Below are 23,432 nucleotides of genomic sequence, written 5' to 3' on the forward strand. Positions count from 1 at the left end.
TTTTTTGTGGTTTTTAAAGTCTTTTATCATACTTTGAATTTAATAAATGTATCTTTGGTCAAGGAAGCAGATGGACCACCGAGTGACATGCACCCTCTAGGGGAAGAAGAACCTGCCACTTGAATTTCTTCAGCTCGTAGGGGACAGACCTTTGATACTACTTTGGTTATGCTTGAAGCAAATCTAGTCATGTCAGATAAAAATGCATATTCTGACTTTTATTTTCAGTATGTATGATTTGCAGTATCGCTCTAATATATTCTTTCTTGAAATCTGAGCTTTCTACAGAAAAAGAGTAAGAAATCTTTGTCATACATTAGTAAAGCTTCATAAGTGCAATTCCAGTCTTGAAAAAAGATAAAATCAGCTTAAAAAGAACTCATTTTATATGGAGACGAGATTTTGCACATAGCAATGCTGGAAGTCACCAGAGGGCAATATTAACCTTACTTGTTCCATACCTGTTTGCAGGTATGTCCAAAGTGAGAACAGTGTGCTGTTCCCTCTGAAAAATGGGGTTGAGCTGTTGTGCTGCTGCTGAAATTTATGTGATGTTGCAAGTGTTATGTAGTTTTGCCTTTCATTTTCTAAGTGCAATACATAGCAAACTGGAAAAAATGTGAGGGATTTTGGTTGTCGTTCCAGAAGGGGTAATGATCTGCTCAATTATTTTCTCTCAGCTTCTGAGGGAATATTTTGTGTATGCTCAAAAGAATTTGTGATTGCAAAACTTTTTTGCTTATGCATCAGCTTCTCTTCAAATGAAAGTACCTTTTGAAAAAATACAATCTGTTCCTAAAATAAAGATAACACTACCACAGCAGAGGTGTTTTATATTTTTTATTTATATAATTTTAAGAACAAAAATCTCTCTACTTGACTCTATTAGTGATAATATGCTGCCTATAGAAAAAGCATAAATAAATAAATACTTCTTGCCTCATATTTTTAAGTCACAAGTTTGTGCTCTGTTGTGATTGAAGAGTTCTGTGAAGGACTCTTGGGTATTATTTTAGCATAAAAACAAGAAAAAACCCAAGAAAATACACATATATACATAAAGCCCACCCTAAAGTTCTCTTTGTACATCACTTTTAAACCAGGATGAACTGCATAATGCAACTTTTTTTGCATCTGTGGGTCAGTTTTCAGAAGGAATTAATTTATACATCGTTTGTATAAAATTCTTTCAGTAAAGGCAGTGTATTGGGGAGTATTTAATTCCATTTATCTCCAATAAGCAGAGAGGGAGGTCCATAAATCTTTCTGTGTCTTGTGTTTTGATTGAAGGTCAGATCTCCTGGTTTGGCTATGAAAGCCCTCGCAGTTTCTGGGACTACATTCGCGTCGCTTGCCGAAAAGTCTCCCACAACTGCATCTGCAGCATTGAGAACATGGAGAATGTTGGCTCTTCTAGAGCTAAGGTAGGCAAGAGAAGGGCTAAAGTGACTCTTATTACATCTGTAATTTTTGACATTTCTGTACCTGTAAAAATACCATTATTTTACATTATTTAAAGTACTTAGCTTGCTCTACATATTTTTTCATTGTTCAAATTTTTTTAATGTGCCTAGTAAATATTTGCTTTTTAAAAGCCCCACTTTTAAATCAAAATGCATTCCCTTTAAGATTTCTTACTCGGTATGAAAAATTCTCTCAATTCAGTGATTGTGTTATGTTATAAAAGGATTGTCCTCAGATTTTTTACTTTACATAATTTTTTGAAAACACAGTTTTTTAAGGGAAATTAAGTTCTTCTGGACATGCCTAAGAAATATTAAAATTGTAGAAATTGGGTGATTTTTTTCTTTTCCATTCTAGTAATTTTACTTCATGTAGAATTTATGCACTGATAGAATAGGTGTGATCAGCTCTTAAGATTTATTTTGTAGATCTTTCTGAATTCTGAGATTTTGATAGATATGAATATTTAAATTCAGTAGATAATAAGATGCAAGGCTGTTTTCTGAAATATTCTTACAAATAAATAAATGCTTTCTATTACTCTGTGGAATACTTCATGCCAAACAGTAGACAGAGAACCTAATTTGAGCAGTGAGTGTGGAGAATGGTGTTTGGTTTTTAGGGGAGTATTTTGTATGTCTGGATATGAAAAGATGGCGAGCATGTTGACACAAATACCCATCATGTGCATCAGTTTGACTGGTGTCCAAATAAGTGTCCTCCTCAGCCTGGAAGCCGTCAGCAAGGGTTTTCCTGTGCTAGTTGGCTCTGCTTTCACTGGAGGTGCATAGGCTTTAGTTCTTAGCTAAGCAGCATCGTCGGTTTCATGGTTTCAGTCATGTTCTAAATAAATGCAACATAAAGGCAGCTATCCAGGTAAATATCCTTCTAATTTCAGTGAGATTTAATTTAGTTTCTATGTTAATTTTTTTGCTGTGCTGATGGTATTTATGAAAGCAATTTTATTTATCATTTCATAGAATCTTGGAATGGTTTGGGTTTGAGATCTTGAAGACTAGCTAGTTCCAATCCCCCTGCTGTGGGCAGAGACATCTTCCTACTCTCTTTCAGCTTGAAGCTACTCCCCCTTGTCCTGTCACTACATGCTCTTGTAAAAAGTCTCTCTCCATCTTTCTTGTAGGCTCCCTAGAAGGCCACAGTTAGGTCACCCTTAAGTGGGATTATAATCTACTGCTGGTTCTGGTAGAATGTCTTATATTCAGCTAGATGTCAGTAAACACCAAATATATTAAGCATAAAGACATCTTACTACTTACATAAGTGTTTTTAAGTTTATATGGTTTACAAGAAATGTTCCTGGTGTTCTCAGAAACACAGTCATAGCTGTGGCAGCCATTGAAATGTCTCCCCCTTGTAAGGCACAATCCCGTGCACCAGACCTACAAACACAGCACGACATGCTTTCCTAAGGGTTATTTTTTAAAGGTATTGCTGTTGTTTATGGAACTGTTCCAGTGAAGTTTTGCTTTTGAACTCTGAAGGATTTAGGCCTCTTGGATTTGATTTCATGTCTCTATTTTATGTACATGTTGTTAGTGAGGGGAAAAAATATTTTACAACACATTTTTTTATGTAAATCCCTCAAATATTTGAATGAACACAGAGAATCACTTTGAGGACAAGTTGCTGCCACTTTACTGTGGAAACAGCTGGATGCTTCCAATGCCATTGGTTTTAAAATGTAAAGCTTTCTGCCCTGATCTGCTGCCTCTCACATACATGTGCTTTTCAAAAGGCTGGAGCACATAATTAAAGAAAAAAACCCTCCACCCTCTCCTGAAAATTTTGGATGACTTTATTTCACAATAAACTTTGTGTCCTTGTAAGAATGCATTTTTTGTTTTCGATATTGCTGTAATGAAGTACATCCTAGCAACTATTTCTGTTTAATGTTATTTTTGTTAATCAGTCATTTATTCAGGTATTAGTTTTCAGAGTGTAAAACTGTTTCTTTCTGTAATGCTTAAATATTTGATACCTGTTTTGTCTTGCAGGGTCGCGCATGGATAAGAGTAGCACTTATGGAAAAACATTTGTCTGAATACATTTCCACAGCTCTGAGAGACTTCAAAACAACCAGGTCTTCAAGAATTTTATTTTTGCAATATTTTAGTAAATAAGGATGTCATTAATGAAAGACCTATAACCTAGTGAAAGGTATCTAGAGCTGGTATGGATTTGGTTTTAGCATGGGTAAAACTGGAAAATTGAAAATCTTCTCGTGATTTAAAAAATGTGGAAATAAGCCTGGAATTCTTGAAAAGTCAGAAGCAAAGATAACCTCTCTGAAGTAGGAGCTAAAGCTGAAATTGTGGTGTAGTAAGGATAGATGTAGTGTTCCTTTCAAAATTAATAGAAAGACCAAAGACTCAGTGGAAAATAATTTTTATAGAACATCTTTTGAAGAAAAAAGGAAGACAATTCCAGAAACCTCTTGAGAACTATAAAGCAGCAGAATTAGTGATCAGGCATAGCTAGGATTCTTGATATAATAAAAAAATGTGTAACAGACTTTTTTTTTTAGCTTCTAATGATAAAATCAGGGAAGAGAATATTCTTTGTGATAGACAATACTCTGGCAGTTTTTAATTGGTTTTAGATAGTGTGATTATTAGATGCTGTTTTATCTCATAACAAGTATGTCTTAGAGATTTTTGATGAAGTCACCTGAGTACAAATGGATCTGTAACATGTACTTTGTGTTGAACTCTAAAAGTTTAGACATAATGAATGGGCTATTAAAACAAGAAGAGTTTTCTCTATAAGAACTTCTGTTCATTTAGCATATTGTTTAATACTGTTTGTCCAGAGATCTCCCTATATTTTGCCAGTATTAAGCTGACTTTGAAACACAACTGGGTAAACATCCCATTTCATTTCAGTTTCAAAACCTGTTGTCTTATTTTACCCAGATTTGCTTGCATTTACAGTAGACAAGAAACACATAAAACAAAGAAAATCTGGAAAAGATTTACTAATGCTGCTTCAAACTGAAAAGTCACATGGGTTTCTGAGGAGGAGATGAAGAAGAGTAGGGTCACAGATTATGTAGTTAAGTAGTACATTCTTTGTCCCTGTTTCAATAGTGTAGTTTGTTAGTGGATAGCAATGGTCTTATTTGATTAGCAGTTTCAAATTCATTTATTTGAACATGTTAATGTTTAATATATTTGAATGTTCTTTTGGTGGTATATCTTTTTGAAACAACTTCTCTTGCATTCCAAACATAGTAAGTGCAAAGTTTCTTTTGAAGTAATATTTTAAAATACATTTAATGGAAATAAAAATTACATTTTCAGGTTTTGATTGTATGGATTTCAAAGCCTCTAGCAACAATGAACAAATTTTCTTTTCCTGTGTGGGATTTCTGATACCTAATAACTGACCTGGATTTTGGGTGATGCTTTGCATCATTTGTTTAGCATTTTAAAACATATATTTTACTATATGCATATTTAATAATTATTAGTATAAACTAAATTTCTTGTGTTACGTGTATATGACATACAAGATTATCTATCATGCTGATAGCTCTTTCTAAACTTCACTGTTGTGTTTAGCTTCCTGGAGTTAGTACTTGAATGAAGCAGCACATACTTAGTGCTGTATGTGCATATTTCACTTGGAAGAGGGGTTGGATTAAGCATGGACACAGAATTATTTTTTTAACTGATTGGTCAGGCTCTTAAATTATAGCAGGCTGGTTTGTTGTGAGATGTCAAGTGTATATCACTGAATGAAGGTTTGTGGGTTTTCCAAGGGGACTCTTGGTTTGGCTGGATTGCTGCAGCTGTCTTTAACCCTGGCACTGCCAGGCTAACTTCTGCATCTCACCATTGAAGGTGTGCCTTGTTCTTTTTGTGTGATTTCTCCCAAGGCACTATTTTACAAGAGCTCAGTGCAGATTGGTACCTGGCAATGATTTTACAAACACCAGTGGAATGGCTGGCAGTCTGCATGTACTGGGGCACTGCTGTTTGTTCACAAATAAGAGTCACTGTGCTGAATCAGACTGGAGTCCCTTTAGCTCAGTGCTCTGCCTCAGCCAGCCTAGCCTCCTAGTGCCCTTCCTGAAGGGAGAGCCTACAGAGCTGAGTTTGTACTTCCTAGCCTCATTACTGGGACTGTAATCTCTGTCTTGTGAGAGGAAGTCTTACAGATTTATTCCTTCTACTGAGAGCATCTGAGATCTTGGACAACTGATCTCTGTGTAGTGAATGGATGTTTGTTACAAAGCTGCAAAAAAAGTGGGATTTCTCACAGCATGCATTATAACACAGCTCAATTTCTGGAGCTGTGCCTCAAAACATGTATTTTCTGGATGTTCACCATGCAGCCAACTGGAGCTCTCTCTGAACTACCCAGAAGCTTTCATGCAATTCTTAAAACAGATGGAGTTTAGGTAGGGCAGTGTTGCTGGTATTTGTCTGGTTGTAGTCAGTAATCTGGCACCTTCCTGCACTCATCCCTGCTAGAATGTAAAGATGAACTGTGCATCTCAGTTCTTACTAAGTGACAGTTCAGCCTTGGCTCTGGTACTGAGCACCTCTTGGTTTCCCTCTTACCACATGTAATTCTCAGGGGAATTCTGATGGCTTTCCAGCATGCATCTTCCCAGCATGCAGTATTTTAAGAAAAGGTAAACTAACTGAAAAATAGCTGATTGGTGAAAATACTTTTTTAAAAAAGACCAGCTACTAAGAATTAAAATTGAATGTTGAACTTTAAAGGAACCTGCAAGTACAATTGTGAGAGAGAATTTATTTTCATGTGATGGAATAATTTCTTTATGTACATGACACAAATTCTTCCTTTCAGAGGTAAAGTATAACAAACCTTCATAATTTTTTTTGCATTTTATCCATCTTGTTCTTCTAGTTCGTAGGACTAATATTGAAAATTCTTTTTGCTTATGTCTAAATTCTTCTGTGTTTTAAGATTGTGTGTAGTCTATTAGTTTGCTTTCTTTGAAATGGAATATGAATGCCTCTGGGGTTCATGAATTGTTTTAATTTAAACTGGATTTCTTCAGTTTTCTGCTAAATATGAAAAATAGCTGAATTAATTTCTTTTTTGTTGAAGGAGGTTTTATGAAGATGGAGCAATTGTTCTTGGTGAAGAAGCAAATATGCTTGCTGGTATGCTGTTGGGACTCAATGCAATTGATTTCAGGTATTGTATTTGTGTGCTTCACAACAAAATGCTCAGGGAAAGTACTTACAAATCAATGTATTATGGAAAACATTCTTAAATTCCTGTGGTAGGTTGAGAGGCAAAACTTAGGTTGATGCAAAGATGAGGGCAAGGGAGAGATCTTGAATGGTTCTTCTAGATAAGAACCAAGTTATGCCTTTAGGTAACTGCATGATTATGGGGTAGTTTTTTCAGGTATCAAAAATCTTAAAAGGAAAGAAGTATAATTGCAGAAGATATTTCAAACCTATTAAATGAAGCTTATAGACATGACACCTTTTATTTTTAAACTAAGGAAAACTGTGTGATTAAGTACTTGGTTATGTCCTGGTAGGACATACTCGAGGATAGCACTGTAACTGCACATGTAGAAGGTAATCTTTATCACTTCTAAATTCGAAAAATATAACTTACAAATGACCATTTAATATCAATTGGTGTTAAAATTGCCTGCAACTGAACTACTTATATTAATTGACCTTTGCAATTTCTAGCCAGGCTTTTGTGGGTTTTCCTATATAATTAATTCTGTGATTTTGAGGTAACAAAGGTGCAAGCACACCCTAGATAATAAACAAACCAACACAGCATGCCTATATATGTACATATATTTAAAAAAAAAAAACCAAAAAAACATCAGCAAGATATAAAGATTGCAGTGCCTGTAAAAAGATAGAACCTGGCTGGTGCAAATCCTTGTTCATATGCCTGATTGGACCAATTTAGCCTCAGGCAGAGCCACTGGCAGAGTTTCATAACCCAGCATAAGGAAAAGGAGACTGATAATGCTGTTCTTCATTCTTCTGTCAGTTCACTGTTAGTATTTACCTTGCAGTAGCATTAATGCTTGTCACAAACCAATATAGGAGGCAAACTGCCAGAAAACAGAATGGATGCATTGAGTGATTGACCATTGCTAAAAGGCCCTTCAGAGATTTACTGCTGTTTATATACCTCTGTGCCAGGCTTGTTGGACCCTTCTTTCAGCCAGCTAAATTTTTGAAGAACGAAAAAACATCCCCAGTAAGAGGACTGGGTACTTCTTTTTTTTGTTAGCTATTATGGTTCACAGAAGCCTCCTATTAGTGGCAGAGATTATGGGAGAATAATGCTTAGAGAAGAAAAGGAACAAATAAGAAATGGGCAGTGTTTTCCCTTTCTGGTGGTCAAGAGCATTTAGTTCCACTGGCTATGGAGCTGCACCTGGATGGAGAAAGGGGAAAAAAAAGGAAACAACCTAAAAATGCAGGTCTTGATGGCTGCTGAACCATCATGGAGTCAGATAAGTGCCAGTGTAAGGAGGCGAATGTCGTGTTTGCATTTAAGAAAAAAATGGAAAAAAAAGGGAGAGGTTGAAAACACAGGATAGCTTCTTTTTCCAGCATTGTGTCATTAGATTGGCTTAACTACATCCTCAACATATGTCCTGGAAGAACAGAAGTGTGCTGCAGGATGATGAGTGCTAGTCTTGTGTACAGCAAAATTCAAATCTTACCAGATTTTATTAGTTTAAGCTTTACATAATCTGAAATTAAACTGCTTCTGTATTAGCCCTGTACTTGGAAGGACTGCAGCTATACATGAATAAGCATTGCAAGATTAGGTCTGCATTATGTAAATCCTCTCATAAATAATCATCAATTGACTGTGTTTGTCCCTCAATAGCCTCGGTGGTACATACTAGGGTATGAGGGCTTAGTTGTATGACTACTTGTTCTTTCTTTGTCCTCTGATTTCTAGTATAAAGGAACCTGTTAATGGTATTCAGACTGCTGATTGGCTCTTGAAGGCATTTACATTTTGTCAATGCAGCTTTTAAGAATCTACGAATTTTCTGTGCAAAATGGGAGTTTAGTACTACAGGAGTATTTTTATAGTGCCACACATCCCGGAATGGTTCAGGCTGGGAGGGACCACAGTCTGATCCAACCTCTCTGCTCAGGCCGGGTTATCCTAGAGCACATGGCGCAGGATGGTGTCCAGATTGTTCTTGAATATCCCCAGTGAGGGACTCTACAACCTCTCTGGACAATCTGTTCCAGTGTGGGTCAGTGCACAGTAAAAAAGTTCTTCCTCGTATTCAGGTGTAATTTTCTGTGCATCACTTTCTGCCCCTTGACTCTTGTCCTATTGCTTAGAACCACTAAGCAGAGCTTTCATAGTATTGTGATTTGAATGGCTGGGAAGCTGTATCCATTCTTTGCATCGTATATATGAGATTTTTTTTTCAGTTCAGTATCTCTTATAAATGTTGACTGGCTTATCTATGTGGAACTGTAAGTGTGAGTTTGGGCTGGAGATGAGCAAGCTTCCCTGAGAATGTAGTCTGATTTTTTTTTTTCTCCCCTCACAGCAATATGGAATTAGGTAATTGTGCTCTTGGAGGACTGCTTTTTCACTTTCTTGTTTTTCTTTTTATCTTGGGGAAGAAATACAACAACCCTTAGATGTACTTCCTAAATAGCACTTAAATTACTGCATTGTCAAAAATGGCACTTTGCGATTCAGTTAGCAATAGCTGTGACTAACTAGAATCTGTTTATCAATAACAGAGATAGGAGCAATGAGGAATATGAGCCTTGTGGAAGCAGTTTTGTCACTTCTGTGATAATTAAATATAGTTGAAATGCAATAATTTATTTCCAGTAAAAAAATACAGTGTAAATGAAAGTTTTATAAAGCTACAGCCATTTAAGAATATTTTCCAAAAGTTAGGTTCACTTATATTCTTCAGCTTCATGCACCTCAGCACCTGTAAGTGTCTGAAGGGAGAAAGACCATGAAATATTTTTGAGAAAATTACTTTTTACTTAGTAGAATGGTTATATAACTACTCTGTAAAACCTTTAAATTATGTTAAATGTAGAAAATTCCAAGCTTGTTCATAATTCTTCTATTTCTGCTGCTTCAATTAGCTTTCTGGTTATTCTCTTGCCATCTCCCTGTATTATTGAGAATAAAAGTGAATATTTAAAAACTAGGGTTTATAGCACCAAAAAATTACAAAAAATGAAGTTTCAGGTTGGTAATATTCAACTGTCACTGTAATTTAATTTTCTTGTAATAAACTTATTGTTGTTGCTCTGTTTTATCAGTTTTTGTCTGAAGGGTGAGGGATTGGATGGAAGCTATCCCGCTGTCATAGATTATACACCATACTTGAAGTTCACCCAAAGGTACTTCTTAGCTTCACTCTGCTTTTTAAAATTTTATTTCATTGGCAAGATTTTATTTTTTATTAGACCTCTTATTTTTCATTTCATATGCAAAATGATATTTATTTCTCAATACAAACCTGTTCACTGAGCTACCTCACTCTTTCAGACTGTTGGGATTGTTACATGATTCATGAAATGTGAGTCATGCTAATTGTGTTTCCTTGATTCAGAATAACAGTTCAGTGGAAAATGAGTGCTGCATCTCCTTTGATGATCACCAGACCAAGCTGTCTTTTTTCTTAGGCCTTTTCTGTGTAGCCATAAAACGAAATAGGTATTTTGTAAATAAAAATAATATATAGACTGATAAATATAAGATATGACATAGACAATATAAGCCATTAGCACATCACAGAAAGTCGTGACCAGGCTATGTAAACTGATTTTTTAGCTGCCTTTTGCTCCTCTGATCAGCCTTATGATTAATAATAAAAAGAATTCTTACTGTCTAATAAATCAAGTAGCAATTTGACATCATCAAAAAGCATGGAAATTAGTTATATGTTTTCTGTTATGAGGTTTACCAAAAGGAGAGAAACAGTTAGGAATAGTTAGGAATAGCAGTTAGGAATTGAAGATGTACAACTGAACATGAAACATCCTAGTTACTCTCTTGAAGTTCTTACTAGCTTACATGTTAGTCACAAATTGTGATTCAGTTTGTACCACGGGAGGATCACAGGGTTATGGAAATCACTACTTAAAAAAACCTAGCAAATTCTGCTAGTTAGGGGGAAATATAGTTGTAAGAGAAGATTTTCAAGTGGGTACTGATATAAATCAGAATCACAGAATTGTTTGTGTTGGAAGGCACCTTTGGAAATCACCTGGTCCAAGCCCCTGCCAAGACAGGGTCACCTGTAGCAGGTGACACCTGGAGCAGAGAGGGACACTCCACAACTTCCCTGGGCAGCCTACACCAGTGCTCTGCCACCCTCCATGTAAAGAAGTTCTGCTTCATGGTGAGGTGGAACTTCTAGTGTTTTAGTTTATTGCCATTGCTCTTCTTCCTGTCACTGGGCATCACTGAAAAGAGCTTGGCAGCATCCTCTTGACACCTGCCTTTGAGATATGTATACACATTGGTGACATCCCCTCTGTCTTCTCTAGACTAAAATAAATTCTTGTCTTTGAGACAGATGTCTGCATTCTCTAGCATGCATTGATTCTGGAAGATATGAAGATATTTTAACAATGAGTCTACTTACTATGTAGGGAGATACATTCTGTGAAGTAACAGGCAAAGGACCATTGCTATAAACATAGATATACGTTCTGATTTAAATTGATCTTGTTTTAATGACAACCACTTTTTTTTAGTTTCTGCTTTTTTTTTTAAGAAACAAAATCTATATTGTAATGCATTTACCCTTTGTACTAAGGAAAGTAGGTCACATACAGTTGTCTGACTTGGCAAAGATCACAAGCAAATTTTTGTCCACTTTTTAGGTGGTCATAGAAACAAATGCTTGAAATACAAGTTGTGTTTAGCAAACCATCATATCCCAATGTTTCTTTTTTTTTTTTGTTTGCAGAGCTTTTAAAGAAATACAATATTTCAATTTCAACCAGAATTTGCATTTTTATGAGCACAGCTTTTGACTTGGCTAATAAATATGATTCTTCAGTTCTGACAGTATCAGCAGTGATGAAGAAGAGCTAAGAACGCTGGGCAGCAGTGGCAGTGAAGGCAGTACTCCAGAGAACATTGGTCCTCCTTTCATCACAGATGAAAGCAGTTGGTACAACAAATGCAAAAGGGTAGAACAGAAGTACCGGCTTGCGTTGGAACAGAAGGTAAAACATTCGTTTTGTGTGGGGGCTATGGATCCAAACTCATCACCAGCCAACTGGTGACATATCCATCTAAGTAAAGGCAGGAAAATATATTATTAGATGCTGTTTAGCTTCATGTAAGTGGTCCTAAATTTTATGATCCTCAGAGTATCCAAGCATCTTTGCTCACTGATTTAAGGGAAAAGAGGCTTGATGAGTTGGGGAAGAGAGTAGCAGTAAGTCAGAGATCAGATTTCACAATCTAATGTCGAAGCTTTGGCTTCTTTATCCAGTCTTGGAGTTACAGACACTGTATCTTTAATGCTGTTAGGTTGTGAGCTTAAAGTTCACATGAATTTTCTCTTCCTTAGAAGTCTCAGATTTTTATTGTAGGTAAACTGACAGTTGAAGGCTTTTTGATGATAGTGATGTTAAACTTTAACACTTAGTCTTGAACTAAACAAAAAGGATCAGCAAAATAATCTATTTAGATGAAAGGTTAAACTATCTTCTCAGTGATACTGGGATGTGTTTTTAGAAAATAGGTAGTTTTACAACTTGATTGAAGCAGAATGGGAAAGGAAAATGTGAAAGGATGTGTTTGTGTTGGATTTTAATCTAGGTGACATATTGAATGTAACTACAGAAACCAAAGGTGCGTTTTCCATCTACCACCCAACATACCTTAAGTTAAAGGTGAAGTGAAATATATGTCCAAACCTTTTAGTAATTTAGCATTTTCAAAGCAAATTACTTGTCAGTTTTTCATAACAGCATTATTACATCCATAGTAATTACAATGCATATTAACTAGTAGAGAGAGAAGAGGGCAGGCTCTTCATACACACCAAAGAAGTAGTACACAAAGAAAGAAAGGAGGGGTCAGGAAAAATTACAGGAAAAAAATTAAATACACCTGGTTACATTTTTAAAAATAACTTCTATTAGTATTTTTATTGTTCTGTTTTCCTAGCATAAGAATTTGATTTTTGTGAAACTCTGAATAGAGTCAACCATATGAAGGGCTGCAATCACACGAGGATGCTTGAAAGTGCAATTATTTCCCTGAATATGGTATAGGTGGAATCAAATTTGATTTATTTTAATGCACTTGAAAGAAGCTGGAGTTTTTCTAAGTAACAGGTGAAAGAGTCAGATTTACTATGGGATGGTGGATATTTAATATTTCTTTTTATTATATTTTTAAAATTATGCATACAATTATTGTTTTTGTGTTTTGGGTCTCTTAGAGTTTGTTTTTGAAATATAACCCTGTTGCATCCAGGTTTCTGGTCCAATCTTCTCAGCTGGTATGGTGTCACTTTCCATATGGAAAGAACTTGTGTGTGTTCCTGGGGTCTTTTCTGGTAACAGAGGGCATTTTCTCTGCTTATATAAAAGCAAAGCATGCTGTTCAAAAGGAATCTCTTCAAATACATAAATGAAAACCTTTCTCTTGAACCTCTAGAAGGAATTCCCATCCTTGCCAGACAAAACATAGGATCAGTTTGAGTGTACATTTTTCCCCACCATGAGGAGAGTCTTGTCAGTCTGGAGAAACATTAATGAGAACAAAATAAGTGAATGTTTATTTTTCTTGATATATCCAGGTTGTTAATTTCCAAAGATAGTCCATCAAAGTTGTGACATTCATGTGTAGAAACATGTAACCCACATTCACAGTCAGAATCTCTAGGAACCTTTGTCTGCATAAGCACAAAGATTGTCAATGGCTGTAACAGCAAATGGTGGTTTTGGTTTATTCATGAGTCCAAGATCTAGAACCATTCCCATTCCATGGAATGTTATTTCTGGTAACATTCTCTTAATGAATTGCTAACTTCTATAGGTAACTAATATAGAGGTGAATTTATTCAGTTGTAGGATAAATCTTTGGAAATTTTTGTGCATTTAAACAATTTTCAAAATGGTAGCTACTCTGACAGTTGTTGACACTTTCCTAGTTGTCCTCCTTTGGAATGCCTACTTACAATTGCAGCAGCAAAATAACTTACTTTTCCTACAGTCAGAAAATTTTCTGTTCTCTAATTTTCATTTGGGGATGGGCCTGCCAAGTTTTTATATGATTCACTTCATCTGTACTGCATCTGTTCTATTACAGCTTGAACAAATGACCATTAAGATGGACTATGTAATAGAGCTCCTTTCCCAAGTGTTTCTCTCCCTTCCCTTTTTTCATGCCAATGAGTTGCACCAACGACTGAGTTGCACTCAGTGCAGTAGGTAGCAGTTCCTCAGAGACTTTTTATTTGAACAGAAGGGCTTTCTGACATTGTGTGTTGGAAAACTGGGTGTTTGTGACAAGAAGACCAAGTTGTAAATAATGTCTTTAGTATCTGATACAGTAGGTCTAATGGATCCTTCTTTTGCTCTATTGTCATTCATTTTGCCCGAACAGTGATAAATTCCTTTTGTGCCTGTGGTAGGGATAGGGTCAGGTGTTACTTCAGCAAGCTAAATCCTAGCATTGCTTTATTGCTACTCTCTGCAGGTTTAGACCAAGACTCCTTGATCATGCTACTGTCCCATCTTGTGTACTTGACCAAAGCAGATGTGGAGGAAAGAATAAACACAAAGTACATGATTATGCCCCATTTTTCTTCTAATGCACTCTTAATCAATGTATGTCAGCTGAGGGGCTGCCTGAAGCTAAAAGGTTTGTCTGTGTAGTAACCTCAGATAAATGTCTCTGCCAAATACTTGTCAAATATCCCCTCGATTCCATGTAAAATTTCACCACCCAAACATTTTTTTGGCAAAGCATTCTGTGAATCTACCATCTGTTGTGTGAAAAACTACCTCCTATTCTGTCTTTCGAAATCTGGTTCCTAAGAGCTTGATTTCATGGAGCCTAGCTCTTGCTTTTTAAAAGGTTAGGAACTGTCTCTTCCTTTCTGCCCTGCCCAGGCCACTCTTTGTCTTTTCTAAGTTGTCTCCTGTCCACATCAATGAGTCATACTTTACACATTTGTTATTTGTTCTGGAATGGTTTAAGCTGTTCACTTTTGAATAGTAAACTCCTAAATTATTTGTGTACTGTTTATTCTGCAAGTTTATATGCTTGTACTGATGGGATGTGCATCTCCATGTCATTACAGATAGATGTATTTAGTGTACATAGGATTATGTTTCTGATACTGGTGCTTCTGGTCTAAAATGTTTCTGTAAAATGATTTTTTGGGGTTTTTTTCTGTTTTTTTTTTTTGGGGGGGGGTATGTTTTTGAGAGACAGGGCATTTGTTATGTTGTAATGCAGCATTTAGTACTTTCAAAGTGCTAACTTAGAACTCCAATGAATATATACCGTAGGAGTCAAGATAACAGTAATACTTGATGAGGCAGAACTAGGCATACTGAAAAGCTCTCAAGATTCCTTGGAACTTGTACTGAGACTAAGAAGTCCCTGTCAAATATAAATACACCAAATGGATAGAACTGTATTTAACAGTAGGATCACAGAATAGTTGTAATCACGTGGCATCTCTGGAGATTGTCTTGTCCATCTCCCCTGCTCAGAAAAAAAGTAGACTAGAGCAGGTTTCTCAAGGCCTTTTTCAGTCAGGCTGTGAGTATCCTGGGGATACACATTCTCTAGCCTGTTTGGACAGGCTCATTTAATGGGGAAAAAAGGAATGAGGAAAGAAAAGTTTTCTTTAAATAGTTTCCTGTATGCATGTATTTCAGATTGTGCCTGTTGCCTCTTTTCACTGGCTATCACAGAGAAGAGTCTGATTCCATCATGCATAACTCTCCCATTAAACACTGATGCACATTGATGTGATTCTTTTCCCTCTTCTCTTCGGCCCTGAACTGAGCAATCCCAGCTCCTTCTGTTTCTTCTCATCCCAGAGATGCTTCAAACCCTTAACAGTCTTTGTGGTGATGAATTACACTAGTAGCACTTTGTTACCAGCTAATGTGAACCTGTTTTCTTAACTCAGGAGCTAAGAACAGACACATCCATTCTGTGTCTCTGAAAACTACCTTGTTTTTAATACCTTTTTTAAAACGTGGGCATGTTATAAACAGTTGCACATTTTTCCACAGGTTTCAAGGAATGTGCACAATTTTAGTGTAGACTTATGGTATCTGGTTTTAATTGACAATTTCTAAGAAGTTACTAACACCTGACGTGCTGGAACCTTCTTTGTTGTTTTAATGTGTAATTCAAAATTTCAAAGAAACTTTAAAATAACATTGGATATTTTATTAATAGTAATTCTGGATCTCTAACTATAAAGATCCATGTAGACATAGTCTGCTCTTACCCTTGGGTATTATCTAACATCCTGCACCTGTTCAGTTGTAGAATTCTGATTTGTTTTCTTGTACTTGTGACAGTTGTTTTTGAAAGATGAATTAGTGTTTATTGCTGGTGGCTTTCCTGTCTCATTTTTTCATCCATTTTTCTACTCCTCTACAAGAGTATAAATAAGTATATGATTTTCCTGTTGCCTACTAGGAAATCTCAAACTAATCTAAAGTCAATTTACTAGTCTGTTTAAAAATAAATAATTAAAAAACCTACAACAAACCCAAAATAAAGTTGTATATATCATAAACCAACAAATATGAACGTGTATAATCTAAAGTGGTTTTGATAGTGTGTTCTTCAAAGTTTTCTAATAACTTACATTTTCAGAGTTATCTTGAAGAATTGGTACGACTCAGAGAAAACCAGCTGTCTGAATCTGTCTCACAGAATAAACTGCTGTTACAAAGAATTGAAGATATGGATCTAGCCCATAAAATGGAGAAGGAGCAGCTGGAATATATCATTGTGGAACTGCAAGACCAGTTGTAAGTTAGCATAATGGAGAAGCATTGCTACAGCAGCATTACTTAAATTATTTAAGTTATATAACTATACAATATGTGGAGTTTCTAATCCTGTGGAAATGAGTCGACTTCTTAAAGAAATTGATGTTTTTTAGCTGTTTTTTTTTTTAATCTGACAAGTCTTAGATTTGGGAATGGTTCCCTGGAAACCGTAGAATAATTCTGAATAATTCTGAGATTAAATATTTATTCTGAATTCAGAATAATTCTGAGATTAAATATTTAAATTTTTAAAATCTGAAATAGCTTACAGTAACTTGCTTAGATTTTATACACATTTTTATAAAATGTTCTTTATATTTCATTGCTTCTAGTTTTAAGACTACCCCTAAAAGTATTGAAACCAGCTACCTTGTGAGGACCATTTTTTAAAAGTTAGGCAAGAGGGGTAAAAAATATTTATTTTCTTTGGCTAGATTTTAATTTATTTGTGATGGCTCAGACACAGTAGAAGTTAGTCTGATAGTCCTAAAACTATTCAAACTGGCAAAGCAGTTCACTATCACCTTTTCTTCAATGTAAGGCAAAATGCTAAAACAGTAGAAGGCTTATTTTTTATTTTTATAGCATATGTGATTTCTAGCATGATAAATATTGGAGTATCTTACAATCATTATACAGTTTATCCTCTCAGCCCTGTCTGTTGGGTGGGGAGGAACTCTCCTTTTGCAGACATTGCCACATTGGATGGGTCTCTGAGCAGCCTGGTGTAGGGGAAGGTGCCCCTGCCCATGGCAGGGTGTTGGAGCAGGATGATCTGTAAGGTCCCTCCCAACCCAAGCAGTTCTGTAATTCTGTGTTTGAAGACCCAGGCAGATGGAAAACTCAGTGATAGGTTGCCATGAAACTGCCATTCAACTGCAGCAGTTGAATGTTCTCTTCATAACAAATATAAAACAAATTGTTTTGCCTTAAATCTGGATGAATTTGTTAGTGTCTGAGCCCTGGAGTAACACGGCAGCCTTCTCAAACAATCCACGATAAAGAGAATAAATGAAGACACCCTCCAAAGGGGTCTTTACTATGAAGTAAAATATTTCAAGCTTGTAAGCAAAGCTTTGGGGTTTTTTTCTGCTGCTCTCTCTCTCATAATGGATCATTTTATTGCCAGTGCTTGAAATGGATTTTATGAAAGTGTTCAGGAATACAGAATTGGTATTTTATTTAAGCCAAATGCAGAGTTGATTAAGAAAAACAGATGTTTTTCCAAGTTTCTTTTTTTTTCCTTCTAATTGACTGTAAGGTTTTGAGACATACCTGTTCTTGAACTCTTCTCTGAACTTGCTGATATGCCTAATGATTCATGTTATACTGCTTTGGCATCCCTGGTTATTTGGGGGATGTGAGGGAAGGTATAAACTTATTTAAACCTACACTGATGCTGGAAATTTTGAATGCTCATACCTGCTGTTAAATTTTAGCTGAGATCTATGCAGTCAGACTGTTCTGAAGATCTCAGCCTTTCAGGTTTGATTTTGTTTGATGGCTTTATTGTGTAAAGGCTCAAATTGTGGAGTAGCCTCTGTTGTATCTTGTCAGTGCTCTTGTATATCTGTTTGTGAGACACTGCAGTCAGGAGTCTGAACTACTCTAGATATTTGGGGTATAATTTTACATTTTTATTGCTGTGAGTGTAGTGTGCCTGACAGGTGAGGGAGGGGAAGAAATATTCCTAGCAGGTTTATAATGGTCAACATCAGTCATGATTAGCTTATTTTAACAATATTTGGTATTTATGTTGGGTCTTCTATTCCAACCAAAGGTAATCTGGCAGCAGAATGTGTTTTATCAGTAATATGTCTGTAATGAGGCGTGAGTTCTGGCCAATGGCTTTTTATGGTCCAGCCATTTTAGAATGATGTTAAAGCAATACCAAAACTTAGTGTTTTACTCCCCTACCATCACTGGTATTTTGAAGCAGTGAATGTAAGTTGTAATCTGAATTCTTCATCAGCAGATAAGAGCAAATCTGGGACTGTAATTCTGCCCAAGGCATACTGCATTGCTGTTTGTAAAACACTTTGAGATTGGTTTAGGATCCTTTGCTGTGTAATTGAAACTATTATAAATAAACATTCTATACTTCCTTTTTGATGATGCTCTTCTATTCTACTGGCTGCAGGCATGAAAAGCTAAATGTTTTATTTATCTTGTCAGTGGACTTGACAGAATCTGAGTCTATATCTGTTTCTGCCTATCCCCACCAAAAAAAAAAAAAAAAAAAAGAAGGTGAGGAATAGAGGTCTGACTCTTTGTTGACAGTATAGGCTGTTGCTGTTGCTGAATTGGAAACCAGTTAACCCAGGATCAACAGATCAACAAGGCCTTCAGGTTAAACATTAGATAAACATTAGATTTCCTACAGAGAAGCTTTTCTGTATGCGTGTTCACTAAGGGGGCTTGCTGCAAAGCATGAAATAAATATGGGGATAGGACATCAGAAAAATTTGGAAGGAATTTTTCTTTTACAGCTGCTATGCTTCATGTTCTGCAATTTTCAGTACTCTTAACTTTGTCTCACACGCTTGAATATTCAAACTACAATGAATAACATGGTTTCCAATTTAGTTAAAAGATCTCATCCATTTTACAGATCTTATGAATACCACTATCTGGAAAATGGTGAAGCTGAAAATTTAGCATTTAGTTATTCACAAGACTAACTTTTTTTTTGTGTCTCTCGGCTTAATTGCATTCCTTAGCAATATGCCCACCCATCTGGGAATGGGACCTCTGACTTTGTTGGCAGGTGTCTGATGGCAAATCTAGGGGGAAAAGTGAATCTGCAGTAGACAACCTGATTATCAGTTCAGCACACTTAAGCTAATACACGGCTCATCAGGAAGAAGGTTCAGGCTGGACATTGGCAAGCATCCCTTTACCCAGAGGGAGGTCAAACACTGCAATAGGCTCCTGGAGAGGTGGTTGATGCCCCCAGTCCATCAGTGTTCAGGAGTCATTTCAATTGCGTGAATTGTAATAATGATGAGCCATTCAGGGCCTTCATTTTTTTCTTCAGATGTCATCACTGTCATGTGTTTTTTTCCCTAGGACTCGAACACTAGAGAACAGTGCTTTTGGCTCCACTCTTCTCTAAGAATAGTGCATTTTTACAGTGAGGGTGAGGCAGTTCTAAAGGCCCTAAAGTACATAAAATAAACAGCTCTGAAGTTCTTGAAAATGACAACTCACAGGAGGACAGCCAGGAGAAGCCTGTGATCCATGGCATGCCTATATGAAGAAAATAGTTCAAATTCTGTAACATTCAAATTACAGAATTATCATTTGATGGGATAGGCATCCCAAAGCATCAAGGAACTGGATCCTGGAGTATTTGAAATGTGCAGAGGCAGACATTCCTGCCTCCTCTGTGTTTCTGGAAAGAAATGTTGAATGTCTCTTGAAGCACAGGGACATTTGATCGCACACCTCATCAGTAAAACAAATTCTAAGAACCACCACAATATAGGTATAATTATTTATAAATTATATAAATATACTGTTGTGCTAATACATTATTTGCATGCTTAAACATACAAAATTAGAAATTGAAGAGTATAAGATAAAGATTAAATAAACAATTTACCTTGTTATGTAAATGTTACATGTTACATTTTTAAAAATTTGTTAGCAGTACAAGAAGGGTTTTTTCCAGTATCCCAAAGGATTATCTTCTGCATCCCACTTTGAGACCACTGCCTTGAAGGACTAGTTAGCTCATTCAAAAATATGACTGGGCAAAATCTGGAACCATTGCCCCACAATATCCTTGCATTAAAACTCTTTAGCTCAGCTTAAACAGGCTTTTTTCCCCCCTTAGGGTGATTCTTAGTCTTTCCTTTGACTAACACACAACCTGTGTTACGCCAAAATCTGCTTTTGTTACTTTCAAGTTCAGATTCTGCATCTGAAGTTGATATTTATATATGTTAAATATTGATGTATGATTACAAGAGAGATTCATCAATTTCCTCATTGGCTCATTTCCCGCATATTGACTCACTGATGTTATAAAAATTGATCTCACTGATGTTATAAAAGTTGATCGTGTCAACATGCAACATCTTTTTAAACAAAGTGAAAGGAAAAAGGAAAGCATTGTATGCAAAGCAGAAAAACTCTCAAAATGCTTTAGAAGTTTTTTCTTCTGTTTTGATTTTTGCTGAAATGAGAACGGTGATTTGTGTAATGTTTACCACCACAGGTTTCCTCCAAAAGAATTTTTTTCAGTTTTCAGGTTGGTGTACCTGGTGTAAGAAGTTGTGGCCCCTTTGTCCCCACTGGTGTAACTTTTTAATCAATTTATCACATTTATGGGAAATTTATTTGGTGCATTCAAAATAACATGTTTTATGTACATACGACTATGCCGTATTTTATACCACTCTTTTTTTATCTCCCACTACTGTTTCTTTGTAGATCCCCGTCTTGTTATGGTGTTCTGTGGAGGGAAGAAAAGTTAGGGGGGAAAAAAGTCAGTCTTCCATGTTTGGAATTCTGTTACTGGTTAAGGCATAGATAAGCATCAAATTAAATTGAAGGGACACTCACTTCTTATACTGTATTAAGCTTGACTGTGGAATTAAGAATTTTTTTAATATGTTGTCATATCTTAAAGATAGGTTTAATTTGTCCGGCTGTTCCTTCAGAATTAGCCTTTTCAAGGTCCAAACTATGCTATTCCTCCATTCTTAACATCTTAATAGAATGTAATATTTGATTATATTAATAATACTTAATATTTTAATATCCAGCAATACTACATTTTCTATCTGAATAATACAGCTGTATTTGTAAAGAGAGTAAATTCGGATGTGATTAACTCCAGGCAAAATTGGCTTCTCTGCTTCAAACACACCATGACCTACCAGGTCTATTATGGACTACATGAAGGAAGATACACTATATTCTCTGTTAGCAAAGATGATTTCTTTTCAGTGAATGGTCATGCCCCATTTGGTTAAAAACTTGCTTATTAAAATAGTATCTCTGCTTATCCTTGCTTTGTCAAAATGCTGTTTGTAAACACTCTGGAGTCTGCAGCATGCTGCTGTGAGCAGGCAGGGCAGGGTCAGAGGGGAAGGCACAGGGCTGTGGAGGATGCAGGCTGTAGCTGGGCTCTCAGGGCTGTAGAGGATGCAGGCTGTAGCTGGGCTGTCAGGGACAGGGCTGTAGAGGATGCAGGCTGTAGCTGGGCTCTCAGGGATGAGGCTGTGGAGGATGCAGGCTGTAGCTGGGCTGTCAGGGCTGTGGAGGATGCAGGCTGTAGCTGGGCTCTCAGGGCTGTGGAGGATGCAGGCTGTAGCTGGGCTGTCAGGGATGAGGCTGTGGAGGATGCAGGCTGTAGCTGGGCTCTCAGGGCTGTAGAGGATGCAGGCTGTAGCTGGGCTCTCAGGGATGAGGCTGTGGAGGGTGCAGGCTGTAGCTGGGCTGTCAGGGCTGTGGAGGATGCAGGCTGTAGCTGGGCTGTCAGGGATGAGGCTGTGGAGGATGCAGGCTGTAGCTGGGCTCTCAGGGCTGTAGAGGATGCAGGCTGTAGCTGGGCTCTCAGGGATGAGGCTGTGGAGGATGCAGGCTGTAGCTGGGCTCTCAGGGATGAGGCTGTGGAGGATGCAGGCTGTAGCTGGGCTCTCAGGGATGAGGCTGTGGAGGATGCAGGCTGTAGCTGGGCTGTCAGGGACAGGGCTGTGGAGGATGCAGGCTGTAGCTGGGCTGTCAGGGATGAGGCTGTGGAGGATGCAGGCTGTAGCTGGGCTCTCAGGGCTGTAGAGGATGCAGGCTGTAGCTGGGCTGTCAGGGACAGGGCTGTGGAGGATGCAGGCTGTAGCTGGGCTGTCAGGGACAAAGCAGAGAAAAGCTTCTCCAATGAAATGAGAGCAGGAGGGTCTGAGCAAAGGCTTTGAAATTGTGTGTTGTGTCTCCTTGTGAGTAAAACCTTAATGTGGGTTGCCTGGCTTTGTAATCCTAGCTCAAAACCTAAATCATCTGGAGAAGGGAAGCTGGATCAATTTTTTTTAGCCCTCTTGCCTTCATTTCAGATAGTCCCTCTTTTAAAGCTTTTTTCAAAGAAACTGAATTCTTCAACTGCTTAAGTACAGTAAATCCAATTTGTTGCTGCTACTTTACTTCCTCACTGAAAGGAAGTTGAAGATTAAATTTTAATCTTTGATCTTGGTAAGTTTCTTTCCTAGAATGTGAAAACTGAGAATGCTAATCCTTTCCTTTTAAGGCTTTAATGGATCCTGCTATCAAACCCTAATTCACATTAGCCATGCTTTTATTTGTAATGCTTCCTGTCTGTCCTCTGCTTCTCCCTCAAGTTTGAGCAGCACTTTGAAATCCTGTTTGGTTGACTTTCAACTTGTCTGCATGTGAGTTTTGGGTTTGATTTTGTTTTTTTTTTTTTTAACATCACAGAAAAAATATTACATATTCTGATAAAACTTTTTTTTAGGCAGTGTTTTGAATTTTTTTGGTGTAACTTTTTGTTTCAAGTTTGCTGTAGTATCATAATCCCATTCTATTTTACAAGGGTGTGACCTGACAGCAAGAAGGGAAGTTCTGTTTTTGGTGAGGTGGAAACCCAAGAAGTCATGGGTGTTTCCTTTTTTGCAAATATAAGTAGGAAAAGTTCAGCTGGGCGTAGGACATAGAGAGATTCCTGCAATTCAGAGAGAAACATACAGGGCAAGGTACAGAACTATGCACAATTGAACAATTTGCAGTCAAGCTTACAACATGATTATTCTGTTCTTAGAGTCCACGTGGGTTTATTGTGCAAATGGAAACCAAAAGTCTCTGGGCTGATAGCAGCCTGAAGGAAAGAGCTTACTCTACAGGATGCAGTAGATAGAGAGGCATTTATTTTTAACCCCTCATATTTTAGTATCTTATTCCGAA

At 36.9% G+C, this 23,432-nt stretch overlaps 1 protein-coding gene across 1 annotated transcript in view; it reads left to right on the forward strand.

Moving 5' to 3' along the window:
- Positions 1-23,432, forward strand: part of RUNDC3B (RUN domain containing 3B) — a 51,056-nt gene that overhangs the window by 13,688 nt on the left and 13,936 nt on the right. Inside the window, exons 3-8 of the mRNA XM_058806819.1 lie at positions 1,291-1,424; positions 3,480-3,565; positions 6,568-6,657; positions 9,774-9,854; positions 11,525-11,693; positions 16,336-16,493. Coding sequence (XP_058662802.1) covers positions 1,291-1,424; positions 3,480-3,565; positions 6,568-6,657; positions 9,774-9,854; positions 11,525-11,693; positions 16,336-16,493 — 718 coding nt within the window. The remainder of the gene's footprint in view (positions 1-1,290; positions 1,425-3,479; positions 3,566-6,567; positions 6,658-9,773; positions 9,855-11,524; positions 11,694-16,335; positions 16,494-23,432) is intronic.

Source organism: Ammospiza caudacuta, chromosome 1, assembly GCF_027887145.1.
Source record: "Ammospiza caudacuta isolate bAmmCau1 chromosome 1, bAmmCau1.pri, whole genome shotgun sequence".
Classification (NCBI taxonomy): Eukaryota; Metazoa; Chordata; class Aves; order Passeriformes; family Passerellidae; genus Ammospiza; species Ammospiza caudacuta.